Below are 21534 nucleotides of genomic sequence, written 5' to 3'. Positions count from 1 at the left end.
CATCCGATGACGTGCCGTCTAGGACTACTTTCATGGTACGTTTTGTGAGGAAATTACAAAGCCATGTGTGTAAAGAGCCACGAATTCCGTAATGTTCTAGTTTCTGCAGTTTTTGTGGGGCACAGTATCAAATGCTTTGGAAAAGTCGAGGATGCCGATGTTTGACTGAGTGTTGGCATTCTGGAGTCTCAACAGGTCGTTTATAATTATTAGGAGTTGGCTTTCACATGAGTATCCTTTGCGAAACCCGTGGTTCAGGTCAGTTAGGATGTCATTGTTCTCAAAGTGGTTCATCATGTTCTTACAGATTATATGTTCTAATAGTTTGGATATTACAGACGTCAGTGAGATTGGACGGTAGTTCTCTGCTTTATTTCAATGGGGCTACACCAATGGAATCGTTTTTCTTGCTTTTTATGTAGTTCCAAAATGGCTTGGTATTGTTTGTTTTTTTTTGTTTGTTTGTTGCTTTAGGTCTCTTCCAACACAATTGAGGTTATATGAGAGACCGCTGAAACAAAAAAACAAGCAATCTAACAAAAATAGTACAAATGTAAATCAAAATCATAACCTAAAGATATCATAAGCTAAATTATAAATAACCAAGAACAAACAGGCAGAAAATTTACAGAAAAAAAAATATCCCCTGTCAAAAATACAATCACAAACCAAAGAAGCAGGATAGGCTAGTAAAGAGAAGAAGAAACGACATCACTATCGGATCGTACACCCATGCGAACATCATCGGTATATGATTCAAGGGTGATGCTCCCATCCAACCACCCGCTGGTATTGTTTGTTTCAAGTCCTTTTTCTATGACATTGTTAATGTGCGTCCATTCTGCTTGCCTTATTTCACGCCTACTTTGACGCTGCACCGATTTGTATGTATCCCATTTGTACATGATGAAAATGAATGGCTGTACAATGAGAATTTTATTTTTATTTTTTTAAACAAAGGAAAGAATTCTGGTCCAGACAAAAGTTGACGGTAAAGGAAAAGTTGGCTGTATAGCTGGGAGTATGGAGTTGATATGCGAGATTTCACTATGAATAAAATATAGAACTTACTTCTATAATAATAGGAAGGACAAACACTGCAGACTTAGTTAATGCACAAATAATTTATTTTATTATAAAGCAATTGTATTGTTTATTATGGCAAACCAGGCGTACAAGTCTAAAAGTAAGCAAAATAAAACGTGATATGTACCTTTGAGTCACAAAACACAGCGAGAGATAATAAAACAACATATTCATCCCAACAAACTATTGAGGAGAAAAGATTTACTGTTTACTATTAATAATCAGCCCTTCCTTTTTATCCAAAGTAATTTGTAATTTAAGCGCTTAGAGTCTGGTGTCTCGGAGTTATAGCGCTATATAAGTTTTCAGCATTATTATTATTATTATTATTATTATTATTATTATTATTATTATTATTATTATTATTATTATTATTATTATTATTATTATTATTACTATGTTTTTGATTGATTGATTGTTTGCTTTTTGTTGCTGTTTTGTTTGGCTTGTTTGTTTTGGGTTTTTTTTTGTTTTGTGTGTGTGTGTGTGTGTGTGTGTGTGTGTGTGTGTGTGTGTGTGTGTGTGTGTGTGTGTGTGTGTGTGTGTATTTTTTTTTGGGGGAGGGGAGTTTTTTTGTTTGTTTTTGGTTTTGGTTTTTTTTTTGTTTTTTTTTTGTTTGTTTGTTTTTTTTTTGGTTTTTTTTGGGGAGGCACTCTCTACTCTATCCTCCTATACTAACAAAATGCAAATCATTATTTTAGCATGAAGGGATGTGTTGTCCTGAAGAATTTACAGGTTTAAGACTTCGACAAGTTGAGGTCAATTAATCTGTCGATATATCAGAATAAGTGAACAATTTTCTCGCTGGGATGAAAATAAAGTTGTTTAGTCATTGTGTAAGACAGTTTGGTACACAGTGGATTTCAGATACAACGAGGTGAGTGGGACTGTAGGTCAGAGGTGGCTTACACTGATATAACGTCTTTTCCATTTCAGTCATTAAAAAAAACAAATATCGATTAAATATGATGATCTCAACTTGTCAAAGTCTGACGTCTCTTGGGATGAATATACATGATAAAGTCATCAAAGTCAAAATACATGCAATCTACTCTACCACAACAATGACAATGGCATTGGACAACATGGTGTTGACCATAATAATTGCACAGTTATATTGATTTCAAGAAGAAATCTTGAATTAAATAAAAATGAAAACTTTGACCTACCACAATTTGGTATTACTGGTATGAGTATTGAGTGGATACGGATAAGCCATTGCTTTGTCATCTGGGAAACCTGGGTTTGAGCCCAGCAGTCAGCATCTCTGTTTTTTCAAGAAAATTAATCCGTATTCTCACCCAGCGGAACTACACTGCAGCTGATGCCTGGCATGACGGACCCCAGAGACATATATCCACTTGAGATTATTAAAGGGAATCTATCTATGTATTTCCTAGAGTTCATAAAATGCTGATATCCAAATTTAAACACAAGATGTCCAGAAAATCAAAAATTAAATTTATTCTTTTCAAAATATCACGTTAATTTAGTTCAATCTTATAACCAAATATTCTGGGTCTGGTCCACATCCACATGATACAAGATTGAAACGGTATGCCATAATTATGAATGAAGGTTGACAAAGAATAATCTTAACAAATACATCCATTCATATGTCACACTTCTTATGACTTTAAAAGTGCTTGTGACACTCTTGAATCATTATCATACGTCTACATAAGAAATAGTAACTTTTGAAAAAATGATTAATAGAAGCAGATCATAGCAGCTAGGAGGAGAAGGAAGAGGGGGAAAATTATAGAGAAAGAAATGATGAAATGAGAAAGAAAAGAACGGCTAAAGTTTACCTCCCTTGTATAGAAAGGTGAGAAGGTTTGAGTGGGCGAAGCATTACACTAAAAACCAGAGGATTTGGTTCCTGCTCCGCTTTTAGCATCTCATTTATTTCTTCAAGAAAGAAACTCAACCACTATTGGTTATTTTGCAACACTGCAAATGATGACTGAGTTATTTCAGTCTACCCTTAAAATAGCATTAAGACCCAGAACCAAATTTTCACAATGGGAAAGAATTAAGGGAATGTTATTTCTTTTCATTTCCATATACCAAAAGTATGAAGTAGCTTATTTTGACTCTCCACCAAATAATAATTTTTAAAAATGAAAAGAAACGCATTTATGTACCAGATGACGAGGAAAACAAAAGTAATTGCCATCGATTCAGTCATCAGCATGGTGGTATACAATTTACCAAACCCTTCAAATTGAAATACATATGACCAAAACAATGATATACAAACAATATCAATGTCATATGCAGAAGTATTTCAATAACCTTCTACAGTTTTTTTTTCTATACAATCTTATGCTCAAATAGACTCTCTAAAAATATCCAATGTTTAGATTTTGATAACCAACTTTGTTATTAACAGCAAAAAGAAAAAAAAAGAAAAGAAAAAATCACCACCGCATGATTGGATCATTTTTAGCATCTGTGGAAAGAACTTGCAATTCATTCAAATTCAAGACCAAATTAAAACGATTAAAGTGTGTGTAAAAGAGAATCACCATAGGTAAACTTGGGGGGGGGGGGGGGGGGGGAAGAAGATCAAAACAATTAAATACATGTTTGTTTTTTAATTCATGGCATATTGAGCGCATAATTTGCTTTAAACTTCTGTAAAATAAATTTACTACATTAAATGTTAAATTTAGCTTGGTTGACCAAAATTGCTCTTTTATATCTAACTTTCCTAATTTACTTGCTATTCTTCTTTGAATTACCAAATCTTTTTTTTCCTGACCACATTATAGGATTTCACAAAAGTGTTAAAATTTTGGTTTGAGGTGGTTTAGCAGAATTTTTTGATTATACGGTTGTCAGATTTACACAGAAAATAAACAAAATGAATATTTTATCCGTAAAACCAAATTTAAAGGAGAATATCTGTAATAGCCTAAAAAGCACGAGCATAATTTGATTTGCATAAATTGTCACTTATACTATGATTTAGAACAGTTGCTTTGTAGTTAAATTTGAAAAAAAAAAGATCAATTTATGAGTGAAATGATAATATTCAAACACCCATTTTCTTTGGGTTTAAAAATATTAACTCCCTTGGTTTAAGAATTGAAATCTGGAGAGAAAATTCAAAATGTGGCCCCAAAAAATTTGTGAACAAACAGATTAAACCTGTATATGGGGTAGGTCAGAGATGGAAGTCATCATTGTACTTGAGAGAAAAAGAGAAAGATCTTGTTTCACAAATTTGGAAACACATTTCTTTGATATAACTATGTTTTCTAGGGCAAGAATATGACTGATTACAGTGGGAATCTTTAATGCAAAATGATTTTTTTTTTTGGTTATTTAATATATCATGTGCAAAATTGAAAAAAAAAATAAATATGAATAACTAAATGAGAAAGCAAAGTAATATTATGAGAGCCATTCTTGTTAAAGAAATAGTTATGACTGAAAAAAATATTGCACTTACTCCTAACTACGTTATTCCTTATTTTCATTTGTAAAAATAAGCATGCAAAATATCCCCAAAAAAAAGTATTAAAATTGAAAAGTACAATAAATTGCAAAAACAGTTAAAATCAAAGCTTTTTTTTAAAAAAAGACACCATTTCAGTTTTGACAAAAATGTTATCTAAAATAAAACACCTAAAGACATCGTAAATGTGTTACAAATAAAAATGAGTGGCAGAATGGACACCGCTTAAGTCGATCTCCAAAGGATGTAATCCAAAAATCGACTTCCATCCATTCTCAAAAAGCAAAAATAATTGAAGGAAGCCTTTCTACATCCACAACCCTCTTCGTTCCTCAACAACCCCTTTGAACCTAGCAGAGCAAGTGATTTATGCAATAAGTATGAAAACCTGGCATATTTTTCCCCCTCCCATGATGACAGGGTACAAGGAATGGGTTTGTACTTTGTCCTTAGCCTCTATAAAAAGTTTGACTTATGTGAAAATTGACTTAATTGAACAATCTTGTCACTTTAGCTTTTTTTCCTCTTATCTTGGGGTTGGGTCCAGGTAAAAGAAAAATCGACAAAGCAGTGTCAATTGTAATAAGATAATGTCTGATTCCATAAAATTTTGATAAAAATAAAACACAAATTTTTATTACAACTATAATTTATTTCATTTTTACTTGGAGTAAAATAAAAAGGCATTTCATTGTAGTATCAATATCCAAGCCAAAATCTACACTATCTACACAAACAAAAGAGTGAAAATGGAGAGGCTTCATATGGGAATAATACAATACAAAGCCTCTCCATTTTCACTCTTTCGTTAGCATTTTCACGATCACAGGCTTTAGGCAGTCCCTACCATTTTCTACTATCTACACAGATAAGCCGATGAACACAAGGATGCTTTACAGATGAATGCAGGCCAGCAACTAATTTCTAGAGACCAAAAATCATGAGTCTGATACACTTGATGAACCAGTCTTCCTGGTGCTTCTCCTTAAGGCAGTAGTCGGACTTGATGAACTTTTACTTATTGATGTACTGAGACTGGTCCTGAGGCTGGATTTGCCCTCCATTGTGGGGTCGACTGAAGAAGAGCCTGAAAATCCATAACATATGAAAGTTACAAACCATGCCAAAATAAAGTAATTGGGTGTTTCTAAGAACTTTAAAACTGAGGTCAAAAAGTGAACAAAATAATGAAAACCATAAGCAAGTAATTAAAGTAAAGAAAACGACTATGAGCTGTAAAATAAGAAACATATATAAGATTGAAAGATGACAACATCAGAATCTGATTTATTTTCTTGAATGTTCAGATAGAATAAATCTAAAGGAAAAGAATAGTCCATCAGAGCTATAGGCCAATGCCACACAAAATGGTCATGGGCACTGGTGGACAATAATGTTGTTAAGATTAAATTAGAACCGCAAACTAAAATTAAAAATTATTACTCACTTTCCCCAACACAGATTCTCTGCAAATGTCTTCGTTTTTTAAACTCCCCTGCCTGCTGCCCACTATTGTTACTGTTGTTATTACTATTGCTGATGTTGTTATTATTGGTGGTGTTGATGTTGATGCTGCTACCAGTGGCTGTCATATGAAAAGAGTGATGAGGATCCTGCAGCTGACTCCAGTGTTCTCTGTCCTGGAGGAATCGACCAACTGTGTAGCGTGGCATCTGCCAAATTGTAATGAAATCAAGACAAACTTTCACTTCCAGAATCACATATATTAAAGAGACAGAGCAGCAAAGATTCTAAAAAAAACAACTGATGACGGCATTCTGATAGAGGACAAAATAGAGGGAAAAAAGTAGTAGAGCACATAGGCCCACACAGCCGGAGTTTATCCCGGTTTCCATAGCGTGAAACGGACAATAGTAATTGCTTGGTAAATTTTGGATTTGAAGCTAGTCTATCACAAAGTACATTTCATCAGATCTAACAGACCCAGCTACCCAATCATTGCACTGCTGGGGAGACAGGGTGTCAGAAAACAAATCTCAACTGCACCAGGATCAATCTCAATCCCTTTGCATGTTAAGCGAGTGCTTTAAAAATTAAAAGCTCAACTTTACCAAGATATCGGGGCAAAATAGAAGGAATGCTTTATTTTTCAAAAGGCATTATCACCAATTAATAACCCCAGAAGGACAATCAGTGACAAAATATCTTATTCACCTTCATATGATAGATTCTGGTATTAGATCCATAAAACATTTCCTGAAAATGCAATTGCAGACATAACTGGTACAGTCTTCTCTGCTTAATAGCACATTCCACTATGTGCTACACATGCTTAAAAGTTTTGTTTGTGGTTTTAATGTATTTAACCACTATACATAATCAAACACTTTGCTTAATCGATACACTAATCCAAATTCCTGAAGGTGTGCTATTTATCAGAGTGGTCTGTAACAGAAAAAAGAAACTAAAATATTCTTTTTCTCATTTTCACCAAAAAGAAGTTTTATCTTGTTACACCAATAAAATTCATATATGAATCAAAATGAATCATTCATTTGCAAACATATCTCGAATAACTTAGATAAACAAATCAAACTATAATATTATTTTGTTGCTAATCAGTATGAAAAAAATATGCTGTGTTCAAAACATGAGTAAAAGAGGAAAAACGTTTTGCTTACTTTTCCTTTCAATTTTCTTCTTCCCAACCGAATCTCTCTGCCAGCCTGAAAGATATATCATTTTTTTTAATGCAACCACTTTCATTAAAATACGGATCAAATAAGGCAAGTACATCAATATAATTACTTTGAATAAAAGATATTAGTGGAGGGTCATAATTGCTGTTTGACACAGGTTCTTTACACTTATGATAAAAATTGGTTATGATGATCAAATCAGACCTGACAGTGGCACCTAACAAAAAATTGGAATTTTCTTTCCAAAATAAAAAAAATTTAGTTTAAATATAAAGAGTTATATCAGTGACTGTTTAAATCTCAGATCAAAATGCAATTGTTTAGTTTTTAAGGGTTTTACGGCGCTTGCAACACATTTAGGTTATATCAGCGCCAGTAAAATGGAAGAAAATGGGATAGTAAAAAGTTCTGGAATTACAATTAAAGCACGCAAGAAAAAGTAAGACAAAAGGGGAACTAGGAACAAATAGAGATCAGATGTAGAATCCAAGAGCATACCACCAATGTACTTAGTTTGAAATCACCTATAAGTCTCATCCGGACACAAGCACAAAATCCAACAAAGAGGAAAACACTCAAATGCTTACATTATACATTAAAAATAAATATAATGATACATAACAGAGAGATGATTTACAAGGAAAAAAATATCATCTCCCAAAACAATAACTATGCATTCGACTGTTTCCCTCCCAGCCAGGACTCAGGACAGGGCCAAGTAATCCCATTCCAAGACAAAGACAGAAAGCATGTTGGAAAATAGATATAAGGGGATAGAAGACACAGTATAAAATGCAAGATTTCCGTCACTTTTTGTCATTTCATTCAACTATGCTAAATTGACTTAATATTCAATACTCCAAGGACATTTTTTTTAAAAATATATCTTAAACTTTCCTCAATAATGAAATATCAGAATCGGTACACCAAACCAAATTTTGAGTTAAGAAAAAACCAAAAAGTCTATGTTTCATCACATAGTACTCAATTTTCTAAGAAGTTTGATACCAAAATGAGCCCTCTAACTCAATTATTAAGGAATTTACGCAATATTGAAGATTCGAAAAATATGCGCCTTCGCGCAACTTGCTCCGGTGTCAACTTTGCGCTATTGTAAAATGAAAAGTAATCAAACCACATACCTAAAACTTGCTAGACAGACAGACAGCAACACAGGGAACACGCCTATTTTTTTCCAAGCATATTAAAGAACTTTATTTTACTTTTAAAAGGTCTTGAAAATGGCTCCGAAGCCAATTTCACATAAAACGACAAGGGAGGTAAAAAAGAGCAATTTGAACGATTTTTAAAAATTCATTAAAAAATAATAAAAACATGTACATATTCATGTGATACATCAAATTAAAGTTCATTATCCATACAATGACAAAATGTAAATAGCCAAAGTATGCAAGCCACACATTGGTCATTAAAGAACATGAAGCAAGACTGAAATAATGAAATCACAAAAATTTCACCTAATAAAAAAACTCACAAATATGCAAAATGTCAGGATATACAAATAAAACACTTCATACGTACAGCATGAATAACGTACAATTCAGAAATAGTATGATCTCCTTAGTAAAATAAATTAGATAACTTCAGCAGCTTCAGACTAAGCTATGAAAATTGAGAGAGAAAAATAATCCGAAACCGAGAAATCACAACAAAAAAAATGCACATTAAATCATTAATGCTTGAAAAAGAAATTAAACTCAATCAGGCTATATAACTCTTCGCTTCTTTGATGGGTTCTCAATGTCACCAGAAACAGAATTTGATTTTAAAAAAGACTTTAAAGCATCCAACATAAAATCAACATCACCAAATCTTAAACTCCTTCCGCCCGACATACATTTATGAAAACGTATTTCACTCTTCAATATATCTTTTATCTTTGTCATTGAATAATTTTCAACTCTAAGCCTGTCAAATAAATCAATTACATCTTTATCTGTTCGACAGGGCCCACCGTGTAATTCAACATCTCGTTCAACCTTGGAAATATTCTCCATATCCTTTATCTGCTTATCAATCTTCTTCTGTTGATTCTCTACAAATTTCAATCTTATATCATTATCTACTTTATCTTTTAACATCTTACTCTCATTTCGCATTTTCTTCCCATGCTTTCTAGCTACTTTGAACATGAGCCCTTGCTCTTCAACAGACTTTTTAGATAAAAACGATATTGTCTTATTGCGTTTGACAGCATGAATGGTGGACCGATTATGGAGTGATGCATTTCTCCTTTTACTAATGTCATAATCGAAATCACCAAATGCACTCTCACCAACCAAATTTGTAAGAGGACAATGGCTCAATGTTCTTTTCATTTCATCACTGACATGAGCATAATAACCATCATTTAAAAAATCTTTCAACTGTCTCTCAGTAACAGAAGAAACATCTTTGCATAATATTTTTAACAAATCAATCATTACAACATTATTAAATTTGTCAATTTGACTATGTACCATTATCAAATGCAGGGGATTTGGAAAAAGGGAGAGCATCTCCAAAAACAGATGTAAAAGAAATATCAAGTAATTCAGAGGGATCATCAGCCCATTTCTTAAAACAGTCATGCATCATTTGAACATACATAAAAAAATCAGTATACTTCACTGTATTACTCTTGACAAGAAACCAATAAGGCGAAGTGACTTTTAAACAAAATAGGGCAATACAACAAACCAATGACATTAACCTTAAATCTTGAAGGTCATGAGTAACACTCTTAATGAATAAATTTGGGTTATCATGTAAAATACCAGAAGTGAAAAAATTCAATAAATTGTCATGGTGGAATAAAATAGAAACAGCAGCTTCAAAAAAGCAATTAAACCTGTTGGACTTAAAACTAGGAATGGGAACAACATTGTGAGTATCAGAACAAAAAGTAATCCACTGTGGACGACATCCATTTTTCTGGTCACCCCTGGGACCCAACAAATTACAAGTACATCGAATTATTCTATTTGTCGCAGACTCTGAATCTTTGCTAAAAAATGAAAAGGCCCCATCTTTGTCCCTTCCTAAATACTCATCGTCCTGAGTGATCAACTTTCGTTCAAAAACTGACAATGTCTTTTCAAAGGCAGAACTAATTCCTAATAGAAAATGTGCATTACAATGCAAAAAACTGATCTGAAGGGAATCTCCAAGCTCAGCGTTTAGTTTATCTGTAAATTTATGACCAAAAAGAATATTGGGCGCAGCCCTATCAGACATGACACTAGTAATTTTAGAAAGAATTTCTCTTAAAATAATATCAGGAGAAATGGAGTACACATCTTTATAGCAATCAACTAAATTACTAATAACAATCATAGCAATATCCAAAAGAGTGTCAGAATTTTCAGTGGCAACAGGCAAAAACCCCAGATAAAAGGTTTCCCCACTATCTAAAGTGAACTGATGTCCCACTATCTTTTTCTGATCTCTTGATGTACCATCAAAATGAAACGTAGCATTTTCAGATTTTAAAACATTTTCAACAGTTTGCATATTTGAAAGGACAAAAGCCTCATCACACATGTTTAAAACTGTTTGAGCACAAGGTAAATTTTCAGAAAATACATAATGAAAAATATTGCTTGATACAATATCAATTACTTTTTTTACATTTTTAGCTGAGACACCTGTCTCACAAACTAAGGCGATGACAGCTTTCCTGACATCATCAGAATATTCATTATTTTTAGAATTTTTAATTTTAATTTCAAATGGATTAGCTTCTAAATTTTCATATCTGATGATCTCTTTCTGTAACTCATCTGTAAGGTATTTATTTTTTGACTTCATTTTCTGTAAGGACAAATCTTTCTTATTTAAATCACTGTGTAAAACAGATATAGTTGAGCAATAATCTTTACAAATTTTGTCATGCCCAGCTTTAATTTCTTTTAACTTTAAATCTTTTTTCTTTAATTCAGCTTCAAACTTTTCTTCTAATTTAGACACAGTAACTAAAGCTTTATCCTCAGCTGAACTAAGTTTCTCTTTCAGTCCTTTTACCTCCTCCAGTAGAGAAAATTTCTCCGATTGAATATCACGTAGTGCAGATTCAACAATTAGAAGTTTTTCATTCAAAGACTGAATCAAATGTAACTGGTCATCTTTCAGCTTTGGAGTAGTTGGAGTTGGACTAGATCGTAGTGGGGTGGGTGGGCGAGGCGTAGGGTGCTCTTGTAATGGCAATGATGAAGGCTGTAGATGTGAGGGTGGTTGTGGAGACGAAGAAAGGGAAAATTTTGATAGCAGAAATTGCTGAAGCCTTTCAGGATGTTTGGTCTTGTTGCTCCTGAGTCGTTCATACTCTTTGAATGTTTTTTTTAGGACACAAAAAAGTTTAGAATTGATGCTCAGTCCAGATAAATGACAAACCCATTGAGCCGTTGTGTTTGAACTTAATCCCATATCCCTCCTGGAAAGTTCAATATCAATAACTAATCCGTTATCGATGTGTTTCAAATCCAGTGAAGATGCAGACGGAAAGGGCAATGAAGCACGGGTGATGCCAAAACTCGACAACTTATCCGAAATAAAGTCGAAGTCAACCCCACATTCCAGGAACGACAGATCATGCCGTTGCATGCAGAATCTCTGGTAAGCACGCTCCACTGCATGCCTTATCCGTGATCTGTGTGATGCAAGGTCTGGGGATATCCGTAGAAGACAGTCTTCAATCTGAAATCAAATTATTTGAAAAGATGAGACAATGGCAATACAACACAATTTTACATTGTCAATTGTTACCTAACTCTGTACCTTTCTCGTTAGCAATGCTTACTCATATGTACAGTGAATCCCACTAGGCACTGAAATGCACCAATACCCCTTCATATGATCCTCACCGATTTCTTCCTGTAACAAAACATCTTAATCTTAGCCAGCAAAAAAAAAATTTAAAAAAAGCGGTCAGAGAACAACTGTCTTGACTTTGCTCACTTCTTGACAATGGATGATCACATGATAGCTTTGGGAAACTTCTCTGAAAAAAACGTGATTACATATAAATGACGAAATAAAAATATAGTCACCTCCTTCCAAGATTTTTTTGATGAGCAGTTCTCCGATTCCTGCTTCAAAAAATAAAGCTGTACAAGTAACTTCTGGTTCACTTTTATTGGTGGCAAATCTGGTCGTCTACCTCTCCCAGATACCAAAAAGGTATTTTTTAACCCTTGGTAAACATCATCATCTGAGGAAATATATCAAAATGAAAATTACTAATTTTATCATTAAAATCAAAATCTTCCTTACACAAACATTGAAATAGATACACGTTATTATTATCCCCAATAAATAAAAAATACCAAACAATAATCTGAATCTGATGAATAGGCAATAATTACAACATGAATATGAAAAAAAAAAAAGTCATTTGCCATGGTAATAGCTAGTAATAATAAGTACCAGGCAGTCTGGTAGCGCACAATTAATATTTGATCTACTGAAATTATATTGAAGGATCACAATAGTCATATAACTTTATAAACAAATCAGTCCACATCCAAATTATTGACAGGGGTCTGAGCCCATCCAAAGCAAAGTTTCATAACATAATTTTTTTTAAAAAAAGCTTACTATTGCTGTAAAGTCACATACGCCTCTATAATAATAATAATTAATGATAATTTCTTAACCAATAACCTTAGAACGCATTCGAACTAAAACAAAACTAATGTGAATCTCGATAAGTTGTCCGCAATGGACTCGTCCGAAACCTGAATTGAGTGTCCGCCATTTTGAAATCAAGATTTCATCGCCACAAAAGTCTAGTGTATTAAGATGACAAAATACAGCTGTATTATTCATTAAAATAAAATTTAGATTGGTGTCATATAAAATTAGATAACTGATTAAAGTCTTACTGGTATTTGTTTAGGGGAAAATATAACATAAAAAAATACAAAGTGCCACAAAGTTCCCAGTTGCTGGATACGAGGGAATACCGCAAGTGAAAGAATTTTAAAAGACACTGCGTTTACGATTTTGACAAAAAAAAAACTAACTAATATAAAAAAAGCAATATTTTCAATGATCAGAAAGTAGATTTCAAACATATAACTTACCTATAATGAGCTTTGAATCCATTCTTGAATGAAATCAATCAATCAATCACACCTTGTTTACAACTAGTCGCGAGTCGACTAACGTCAACTCGGCTCCTTCGTTTGAATGACTTCGCCGGGCATGGTCGTTCTTTTTAAATAGCCAGCTTGCGGACGCTGTTCCATAAAATAGTTTCGAATTTTTACCATGAATAGAAAATTGAATACTTTTTCATTTCATGTAAGTTTCGTTTCAATGTTCTCATATTTCGGCATTTTTTTTGTCAAAAACTTCAAAAAAATCGATTTTTAGAGAGGAATATGATTTTATACAATATAAAATTATATACCAAACGAAAGAGAATTCAATTCTGCTTCAAATAACACCATTCATTTCCCGATCTCATAAACGGCGCTCGCAAGACATCCGGTTGAAAAAGATGAGGTCATAAAAACTGACCGTGAGCATTCCGACCAACCGTTTTCTACACATTTTTATTCAAATCTATTAATATTACTTATTGAACAAAACCATTTTCTTTTTTCCCTATCATAAAGAAAAAAGGATGATCTTTACAATGACACCAAGTGTAATGCATACATTTTACACATTATTTGAGAGTAGCAGTGTGAAAGTGATGAATTTTCCCGATTTTCATCACAATTTTACCCGATAGTGGCTGGTTTGGAGTACCTAATCAGAATCTGATAGTGGAGGATTGAAATTTTGACCATTTGGCCAAAAATTCTGATGTAGCATGGAATTAATCATATAACATATCTTACTCTGATTTTTCACCAAATGGAGTTAAGCAGCCTCTGAAGACTATAGAAGATATATAAATAGGTAAAAAATCTATCATTAAATGCTGGTTTTCCATTCCAAAAAAAAAAAATGTTTTAAACAAATCTGATTCTAAATAAAAATACTTACACCTGACACCAATTTTCCAACTTTGGCCTTGAAGCTTTGACTACCATATCTAGGTAGATGCTCAAAAGTCCCAGTGAGGATTTTTTCAAAATCTGAATTGATACGAAGAGGTTTATCTGTCACCCTTTCATTCTCCCACCAAGGTACAATGTCAGGAATACCACATGCCGGACCCGGCTCATGAAAAAAATCACTTTGTTCATCATCGGCTGAAAACAAACAAGAAATGAAACGGAAAATACTAATTGTCAAGATCTGTGTTGATGACTCAATATGTTAACATCACACCTACAATGTATATCCATTCTAAACTGGTATAAAACATGATCATCCCTATATACCATGTTAACTCTATAACTACAATACATCCCCTAAAAAAATTATAACATGATTATATAGCAATAGTGAACTAAGAAAGTAAGATAAAAACAACAGACAAATTCATTTGCATACAAAGCTCCGCAGGGTCTGAGTATGTGCAACCTATTACTCTGTTTGAAGGACTGTAGTTGACATCACTCAGCTCTTAGTTGTTTTTAGACAGCCATTTTGGTACTTGGTACTTTATATCCAGCTGGTGGACGTTGTGAGTAGTTTACCTAAACGCACAACATCAACATGGGACTATTTCTTATATGATTGCAAAGTTCGAGAGGAATGTTGATATTCACTTTGCATTATGAGCTTCAAAGTTACTATTTAACCCTCATACAAGCAAAGTCCACTACAATGCACCCCCCACCTTTACAGCAATTGAGATGATAAACAATCATTGATACTCTAGCTAACTTCTGCAGAGTGGGAAACTGCATCTATTTGTTCCACCACATATAAAATGCACACACTGTCAGTACATTTGATTGGGGGGGGAAATGTCGTTTTTTTTTAAGGAGGAAATTACCTCCTCGGACTCTAAAATCGCGAATTTCTACAGATCCGAGGAAAATAATTAGCACCATTATGATAATGTTCATTATATGTAAAATAAATATTTATATTACCACATGTTTGTTTCAAACTGAGGGGAGGGGGAAATAGGTCAGCTAGCTAAACACTTTGCTCACAAACACAGGGTTCAGTAGAGGTTATTTCATCCACCCCCAACCTTCACCTAATTGAGTAGCTGGGTGTGTAAGCTAGGCCATAGTAAAGTACTTTGTAATAGACCAGCGTCCTAATGAAAAGGTAACCCAATTGCTACTTGTTTAATCCAGGTAAAATGCTGACTTCATAGATTAATGTCTCTATAGTGCTACTAAAAACAAATTGCAAACTTTTAAATAAAAGTATGAAGAAAATTCGAATATCTTTAACAAACCTTCTCGAGCATCTTCTGTATTGATGTTGATATCACTGTCAAATTCACTACTGCTAAGAGAACTTTCCCTGAAAAGGAAAAAAAAAAAAAAGAAACAATATAATTGATCAAGTGCCAATTTAAAATGTGCGATTTTTAATTAAATCAATTGTTCTCAGAAAACAGTACTTTTTAAAAATTGTTTAAGGTCATTTAGCACTCTCTTTTTTCACCATATGAATCTTGCTGCCAAGGTCTGTGATTTCTTTTTAATAAACAGAATCCATGAAACTGAATTCTTAGAATTAAAAAAGATTAAACACACTATGTACTTTCTAATAAAATTATGATATATTTAATTTATTTTGTTTTGTGTATTTCTCTCAAATCAAATTGAATTTAAGAAAAATTGCACAAATTTTAGTTTGAAGCAAAATCATAGTGAGCGGCAATCAAAACCTCACCAATTAGTCAATGACTGGAAATGCAGGGAAAGAGCATAGAAATCTTAAATCATATTCCAATTTTTCACAATGCACTCAAATCATAAAATATTTGCAATAATTAATAGATTGTCAATAATAGATTTTAACTTTTGTGATTACAAACAAAACAAAAACATAGGGCAATATGATTTGTCCCTAATCTTTTTTAAAATGGAATGCTACTCACTGTGAAATGCTTGCTACTTCCATTCTGTCTTGAATAGCTTTTGACATGGCCTGAAGTGTTGATTCTCCCGGAGGGGATGAGTAGTCTACTTTCGATTTTGTGCTTCGTTTTCGTTTCCCAGACATGACACTGTAAGAAGGACCACTCGGTATACTGGAATTCACAAACTCTGCTGTGGTCAAACGGTCAGCAACAGACACAGATGGCGTTGCTTCAATGTGTTTGTGAAAATGCTGCTTTTCACTTGTGGGTATAAGGTCAACATCTGATGGTCCATGATCAGTCAGAGGAGAAGAATCTACTGCCATAGATTTAAATTTTCTCCTCCTCCTATGTGGTCTCATGGGTGAGAGATTTTCAGTGAATGAGTCAGATTCCACCGGTGGGACAGTGTCTACAATAGGCATAACAAGCTTAGGAATCCTGTGACTAGAAACCAGGTCATCTGAGTCGCTGTGTACAATGTTTCCTTCAATATCACGGCCTATATGCTCATCAATACTGCTTTCAGATGCTTCAGATATGGTCCCCCTCTTCCAACTGGCTTGAGTTCTCCTGATTCCTCTTCGTTTCTTTATGTACCGTTTTGATAACGCACTATTGTAAGCTGCTCCCTCGGGTAGATTATTTCCAGATGCTGTTTCCTCTAGAGCTGTGGCAAGGTCATGGACCAGCTCATCCATGCTGATAAGATTATGTTTTGCAAACACTCTCAAGTTTTTAAAATCTCGTACTATGTTACTCTCCATCTGGTTCCAACATATATCTGAAAGTTAAAATGAAAAATGAAATAAAAGCTTTCATTTTAAAAATATAAGGGGATGCTGGTGGTTGTGGTGGTGAATAAAATAGGTGTAGTGGAAATGGGAGATAGAAGATGACTCTTTCAAACTTTTTACTTTTTTACAATAATTGCCTGCACAGCAGTTTGAATCTGGGACTACCAGATCAAAGTTTTTATTCTGGCATTTTTATGAGTGCTCTTATCCACTACGCCATCATAAATTCTAGATAATTCACTCAAGTTTGTCTGTGCCAAATGTCATCAAGATTGAAAGTGAAGCAGGGCATTTACATTTTCTGCCAAAAGACCCTTCATTCTTTTTTCCATTCTTGAGTCCAGTTTCAGAGATGATTTCGAGAGTTTGAGAAGAGATCATCATGTGGGAAAATTCTCAGTCATAAATTTTGAGCATTTTGTAAGAAAAATGTTGAGACCGTTTCCATGTCAAAAAGTAAGATATCATTAAATGTTTTCTATAACTCTATTTTTTTTTTAATTTTTGGGGTGACAAAATGATGAACCTTTTTTGAAAAGCCTCAGTATACTTATGATAACTAGCAAGGACTATTCTATTGGTAGAGTACTGGTGAAAAGTACATTTCTGATAGACAGGTTTATTTATTGCAAACAGATTGCTCAATAGACGTAATGGCAGTAAAATACAAATGAAGTTAATAAAATTACTTTTCAGAAAGGGTTGGACACTTTGGGAAATTCAAATTTTCATCTTCCTCTTTCATAACGCATTTTCCTCAATTAGATGTACACTTTGGTAAACAACAACAACAATAACAACAACAACAATAAGCATAATTCTATAGCGCCTTTTGTCAAAACCTCAAACCGCTTTTTTTTTAATTTAAAAAGGACTTTGTTTACCCAGGTAACAATAATGTTGCAAATCCAATTCAACCAAAATATCAAAACAATTAAGAGCATAAAACGGGCATCAAAAACATCATCAATACAAAATACTTAAAATTCAATTAAGTAAATATTCTCTGAAAAGATATGTATTCAGGGTGGGTTTTTTTAATGTCTATTGAGCTCGAAAATCTCACAGATTGAGGGAGATCATTCCAAATCGTGGGTCCGAATTCCATAAGAGAACTATCGCCAAAATATTTAAGTTCAGTTTTAGGAGATGCTAACAATTTTAAATTGTGGGATCGAAGATATTTCAGAGGTATGTATGGTTGGAGTAAAAGTTGAATGTAGAGAGGGACAGAAGACTCAAATACACCAAAGCAGACAAGGGCTATTTTGTATTCAATTCTAGCCCAGACTGACAGCCAGTGGAGGGTTCGAAGCATGTCCTTTGTATCATTGTAATGAGATTTTCCCTGGACTAACCTAGCCACACAATTCTGTACTCTCTGGAGCTTGTTTATTTTGTTATTAGGGAGACCAGCGAGCAGTGAATTGCAGTAGTCGAGACGTGACAAGACCAAAGCAGAGACAATTACCTTCAAGATGTTGAAAGGTAAAATGACTTCATCTGTGATATTCTACGGAGCTCATAGTATACATAATTTTCACATTATTGTTTATATGCTAATCCATAGACAAAGAACTATCCAGAATGACACCCAAATTTTTAGCCTTTTCAGAAATAGAAATATCACAATCAGTTATCGTTAGTGTAGGAGTTGAAAATTGGAAAGACTTTAACTTTTGCTGAGTTCCTATCAAAACAACTTCAGTTTTGTCTTCATTCAACAATAGCTTATTTTCAAGCATTCAACTTTTGATGGAATCACAACAATTTTCTAAATCACAGACATGAGAGGAGAGATCATGAGGAGAAGAAAATTTATATAGCTGCGTGTCGTCAGCATACATGTGGTATCTAACAGAATGGGAGCGTATTACACTGCCTAATGGTAAAGTATATAGGGTATAAAGGATAGGGCCTAAAACAACTTGTTAATATGAACTCCATATTGACTGTTTTAGCCATATTTTATTCGACACTCAATGTCAATCACAACTTTCCAATACAAATATAGGGGTAAAAATCGGTATGAAATTTCAGACTTTAAACTGTCATATTTATAGTTCTTACTTATGAAAAATCCAAACTTTTGTAATAAGCGTCGTTAGCTTTTTCATATGGTATTGCTCTCAAGTGCATGAGTTACATTTAGAAATTTTGTTAAACTGCTTACTCTTAGTCTGCCCTCTTATTTATTGGGCCCTGTGATATTGATGATATTATCATTCATTATTCACGAATCCAAAGTTGAGTTAGTGACTTAACATTGGCCATTGGCATTGGAATTGTATTTGTTTTGGTTTTTGAAGTGATTGGATATATCACTATAATAGAGCAACACCTAATGCACCACTAAATATCACTCTGATAGAGCGACACCTAGCATAACACTAGATATCGTTCCAGCAATTTGTTAATCGCAATTTATAGAGCCACTAAAATTACCAAAAGGAAACCATCTGTATACCTTGATTTTTTTTTTTTTTTACATATAACTCGTTTTTTGACAAATACGTTTACGCCCGTAGTCCATAGCATTGGCTACAAAAATGAATATGAACATTTTTTTATGTTACTTTATTTTTACAATTTACAACATATTGACTAGTTACTGTGTTGACGGTTGCCTGTTGTGTTATTCAGAATTCTGAGTCAACGTTGCATAACCAATAACTGTAGACAATTTCTGAGTCGACTCTGAATAACCACAGCCATAACCACAAATGCTAAGGTAAAGTAAAGAGAGAGTGAGGGCGAGGGTGAGACACAATGGATGGAAGTTGAAGTTAGTAAGATGGTGATAGTGATATCTAGTGTCTAGTGATGGACTCTTGACTTTGACTCTACTCCAGACTTAAAGTTAAAGTAAAGTGTGGAGCCAGTTGATATCAAGTCACAAGTCGTTTGTGAAAGTATTATGTATGCATGACCTACTTTGCAGTATCAAACTTACTTTGATCATTTCATCAATTATCAAAAATATATAAACATTAACGATTAGAAATTCTGGGATATTATATTTCCAAAGAACTCTTAGTCTGACTATTTTGCAGTTCTGTTGTTATTGTTTTGGCAGCCATTACAGGAAGAAGAACTTTTGACCTCGAGTTTATACGAGATTTCCCGAGAGAAGTCATTAAGAAGTGAGTATTCCGTCTTCCAGTTGATGATACTCATACATCATAGAGTGCCAGCTTTAGGGCAGGCTGGATACATCGTAACATTATCATCTCATCCACAGGATTATCAAGATCTTAATTGTGCGCAAATTGTGAATCTTTCCTCAGTCCAATGTGTTGTATATTGCAGAATTATCTTGAAGAAACCTTGCCAAACGCGACTGTTTGTCAGTTTACTATTACAACTATAGGCATCCTATTAGTTGTTGGTGCGGCTCGTTTTGTTTGTTTGTTTGTTTTTAAGGGTTTTACGGCGCTTGCAACACATTTAGGTTATATCAGCGCCAGTAAAAAGGAAGAAAATGGGATAGTAAAAAGTTCTAGAATTACAATTAAAGCACCCAAGAAAAAGTAAGACATAAGGGAACTGGGAACAAATAGGGATCAGATGTAGATTCCAAGAGCATACCATCAATGTACTTAGTTTGCGATCACCTATAAGTCTCATCCAGACACAAGCACAAAATCCAACAAAGAAGAATACACTCAAATGCTCGCATTATACATTTAAAAAAAAAAACAAATATAATAACACATAACAGAGAGATGATTTACAAGGGAAAAAATATCATCTCCCAAAACAATAACTATGCTTTTGACTGTTTCCCTCCCAGCTAGGACTCCGGCCAGCGCCAGGACAAAACCAAGTAACCTCATGCCAATACAAAGACAGAAAGCATGTTGGAAAACAGATATAAGGGGATAGAAGACATAGTATGTACCCCCCTGCCCACTATGGGAGGTCAGGAACCCCACCCAGTTGGTGCGGCTCTATACTCCTGTATGATACAGGTTGTGACATATAAGTCCCTTGTTCAAGTCGCGCTATGCGAGATGGAAAATTGATTCCTCGAAAAAGGAACTATACTCAAATTTTCACACCATGTAGCTGGTCCGTTGAAGTATTGACCTAATAGCGTTTAAAAGTCATCGAGTCTTCATATTAAGTATTGTTTTTGGCTTTGGAACTTCTTGTAGAGCGCTTTGAGCATATACTTAAGTGAATAATTCTCAGTATAAAATCTTAATTTTATATTAGTAAAACTTGCACTAGACAATTTATCTCTACCATTTCTTGTTTTGTCTTTATTTTTGACAATATGTTTTATCATATCTCGATGGGACTACCCGATCAGTAGTGATAGAGATTATGAATTAATATAGTAAACAACTCGATCTTTGACATACAATAAAGAACTAACTTTATTCTAAAATAAAACATTTTGCTTCCTCAAGCCTTCATAATATTTGTTTTCCTCCTTCTACTTCACTGGCCATTGCGGACACAAACAATTAGATAATAAGAAGAGGGTGACCATAATAGTGAACAGTTTTCACAGCAAATAGAACTGTAACATTATGTGAATAGCGTCAATCTTGTAGATGGTAGAGGGTGGTT

At 33.9% G+C, this 21534-nt stretch overlaps 2 protein-coding genes across 2 annotated transcripts; both read right to left on the bottom strand.

Annotated features, from left to right (window-relative positions):
• Positions 1 to 1109: 1109 nt before the first annotated feature.
• LOC144962401 (G patch domain-containing protein 2-like) lies at positions 1110 to 20031 on the bottom strand. The gene is made up of 7 exons (XM_078895304.1): positions 19910 to 20031; positions 16178 to 16943; positions 15527 to 15594; positions 14209 to 14417; positions 7195 to 7239; positions 6000 to 6225; positions 1110 to 5639 (listed from the first exon to the last, which is right to left on the bottom strand). The coding sequence occupies exons 2-7, from the start codon at positions 16924 to 16926 to the stop codon at positions 5491 to 5493; spliced, it is 1446 nt and encodes a 481-aa protein (XP_078751430.1). The 5' UTR covers positions 16927 to 16943; positions 19910 to 20031; the 3' UTR covers positions 1110 to 5490.
• On the bottom strand, positions 9685 to 13964 carry LOC144963496 (uncharacterized). Its single transcript, XM_078897574.1, has 3 exons — positions 13296 to 13964; positions 12261 to 12421; positions 9685 to 11907 (listed from the first exon to the last, which is right to left on the bottom strand). The coding sequence occupies exons 1-3, from the start codon at positions 13315 to 13317 to the stop codon at positions 9685 to 9687; spliced, it is 2406 nt and encodes an 801-aa protein (XP_078753700.1). The 5' UTR covers positions 13318 to 13964.
• Positions 20032 to 21534: the final 1503 nt, after the last annotated feature.

The sequence above is a fragment of the Berghia stephanieae genome, chromosome 1 (genome assembly GCF_034508935.2).
Source record: "Berghia stephanieae isolate SIO BIC M18660-M18661 chromosome 1, UCSD_Bste_1.3, whole genome shotgun sequence".
Classification (NCBI taxonomy): Eukaryota; Metazoa; Mollusca; class Gastropoda; order Nudibranchia; family Aeolidiidae; genus Berghia; species Berghia stephanieae.
The sequence above is the reverse complement of the archived record's forward strand: the minus strand, read 5'-3'. Positions and strand labels throughout refer to the sequence as shown.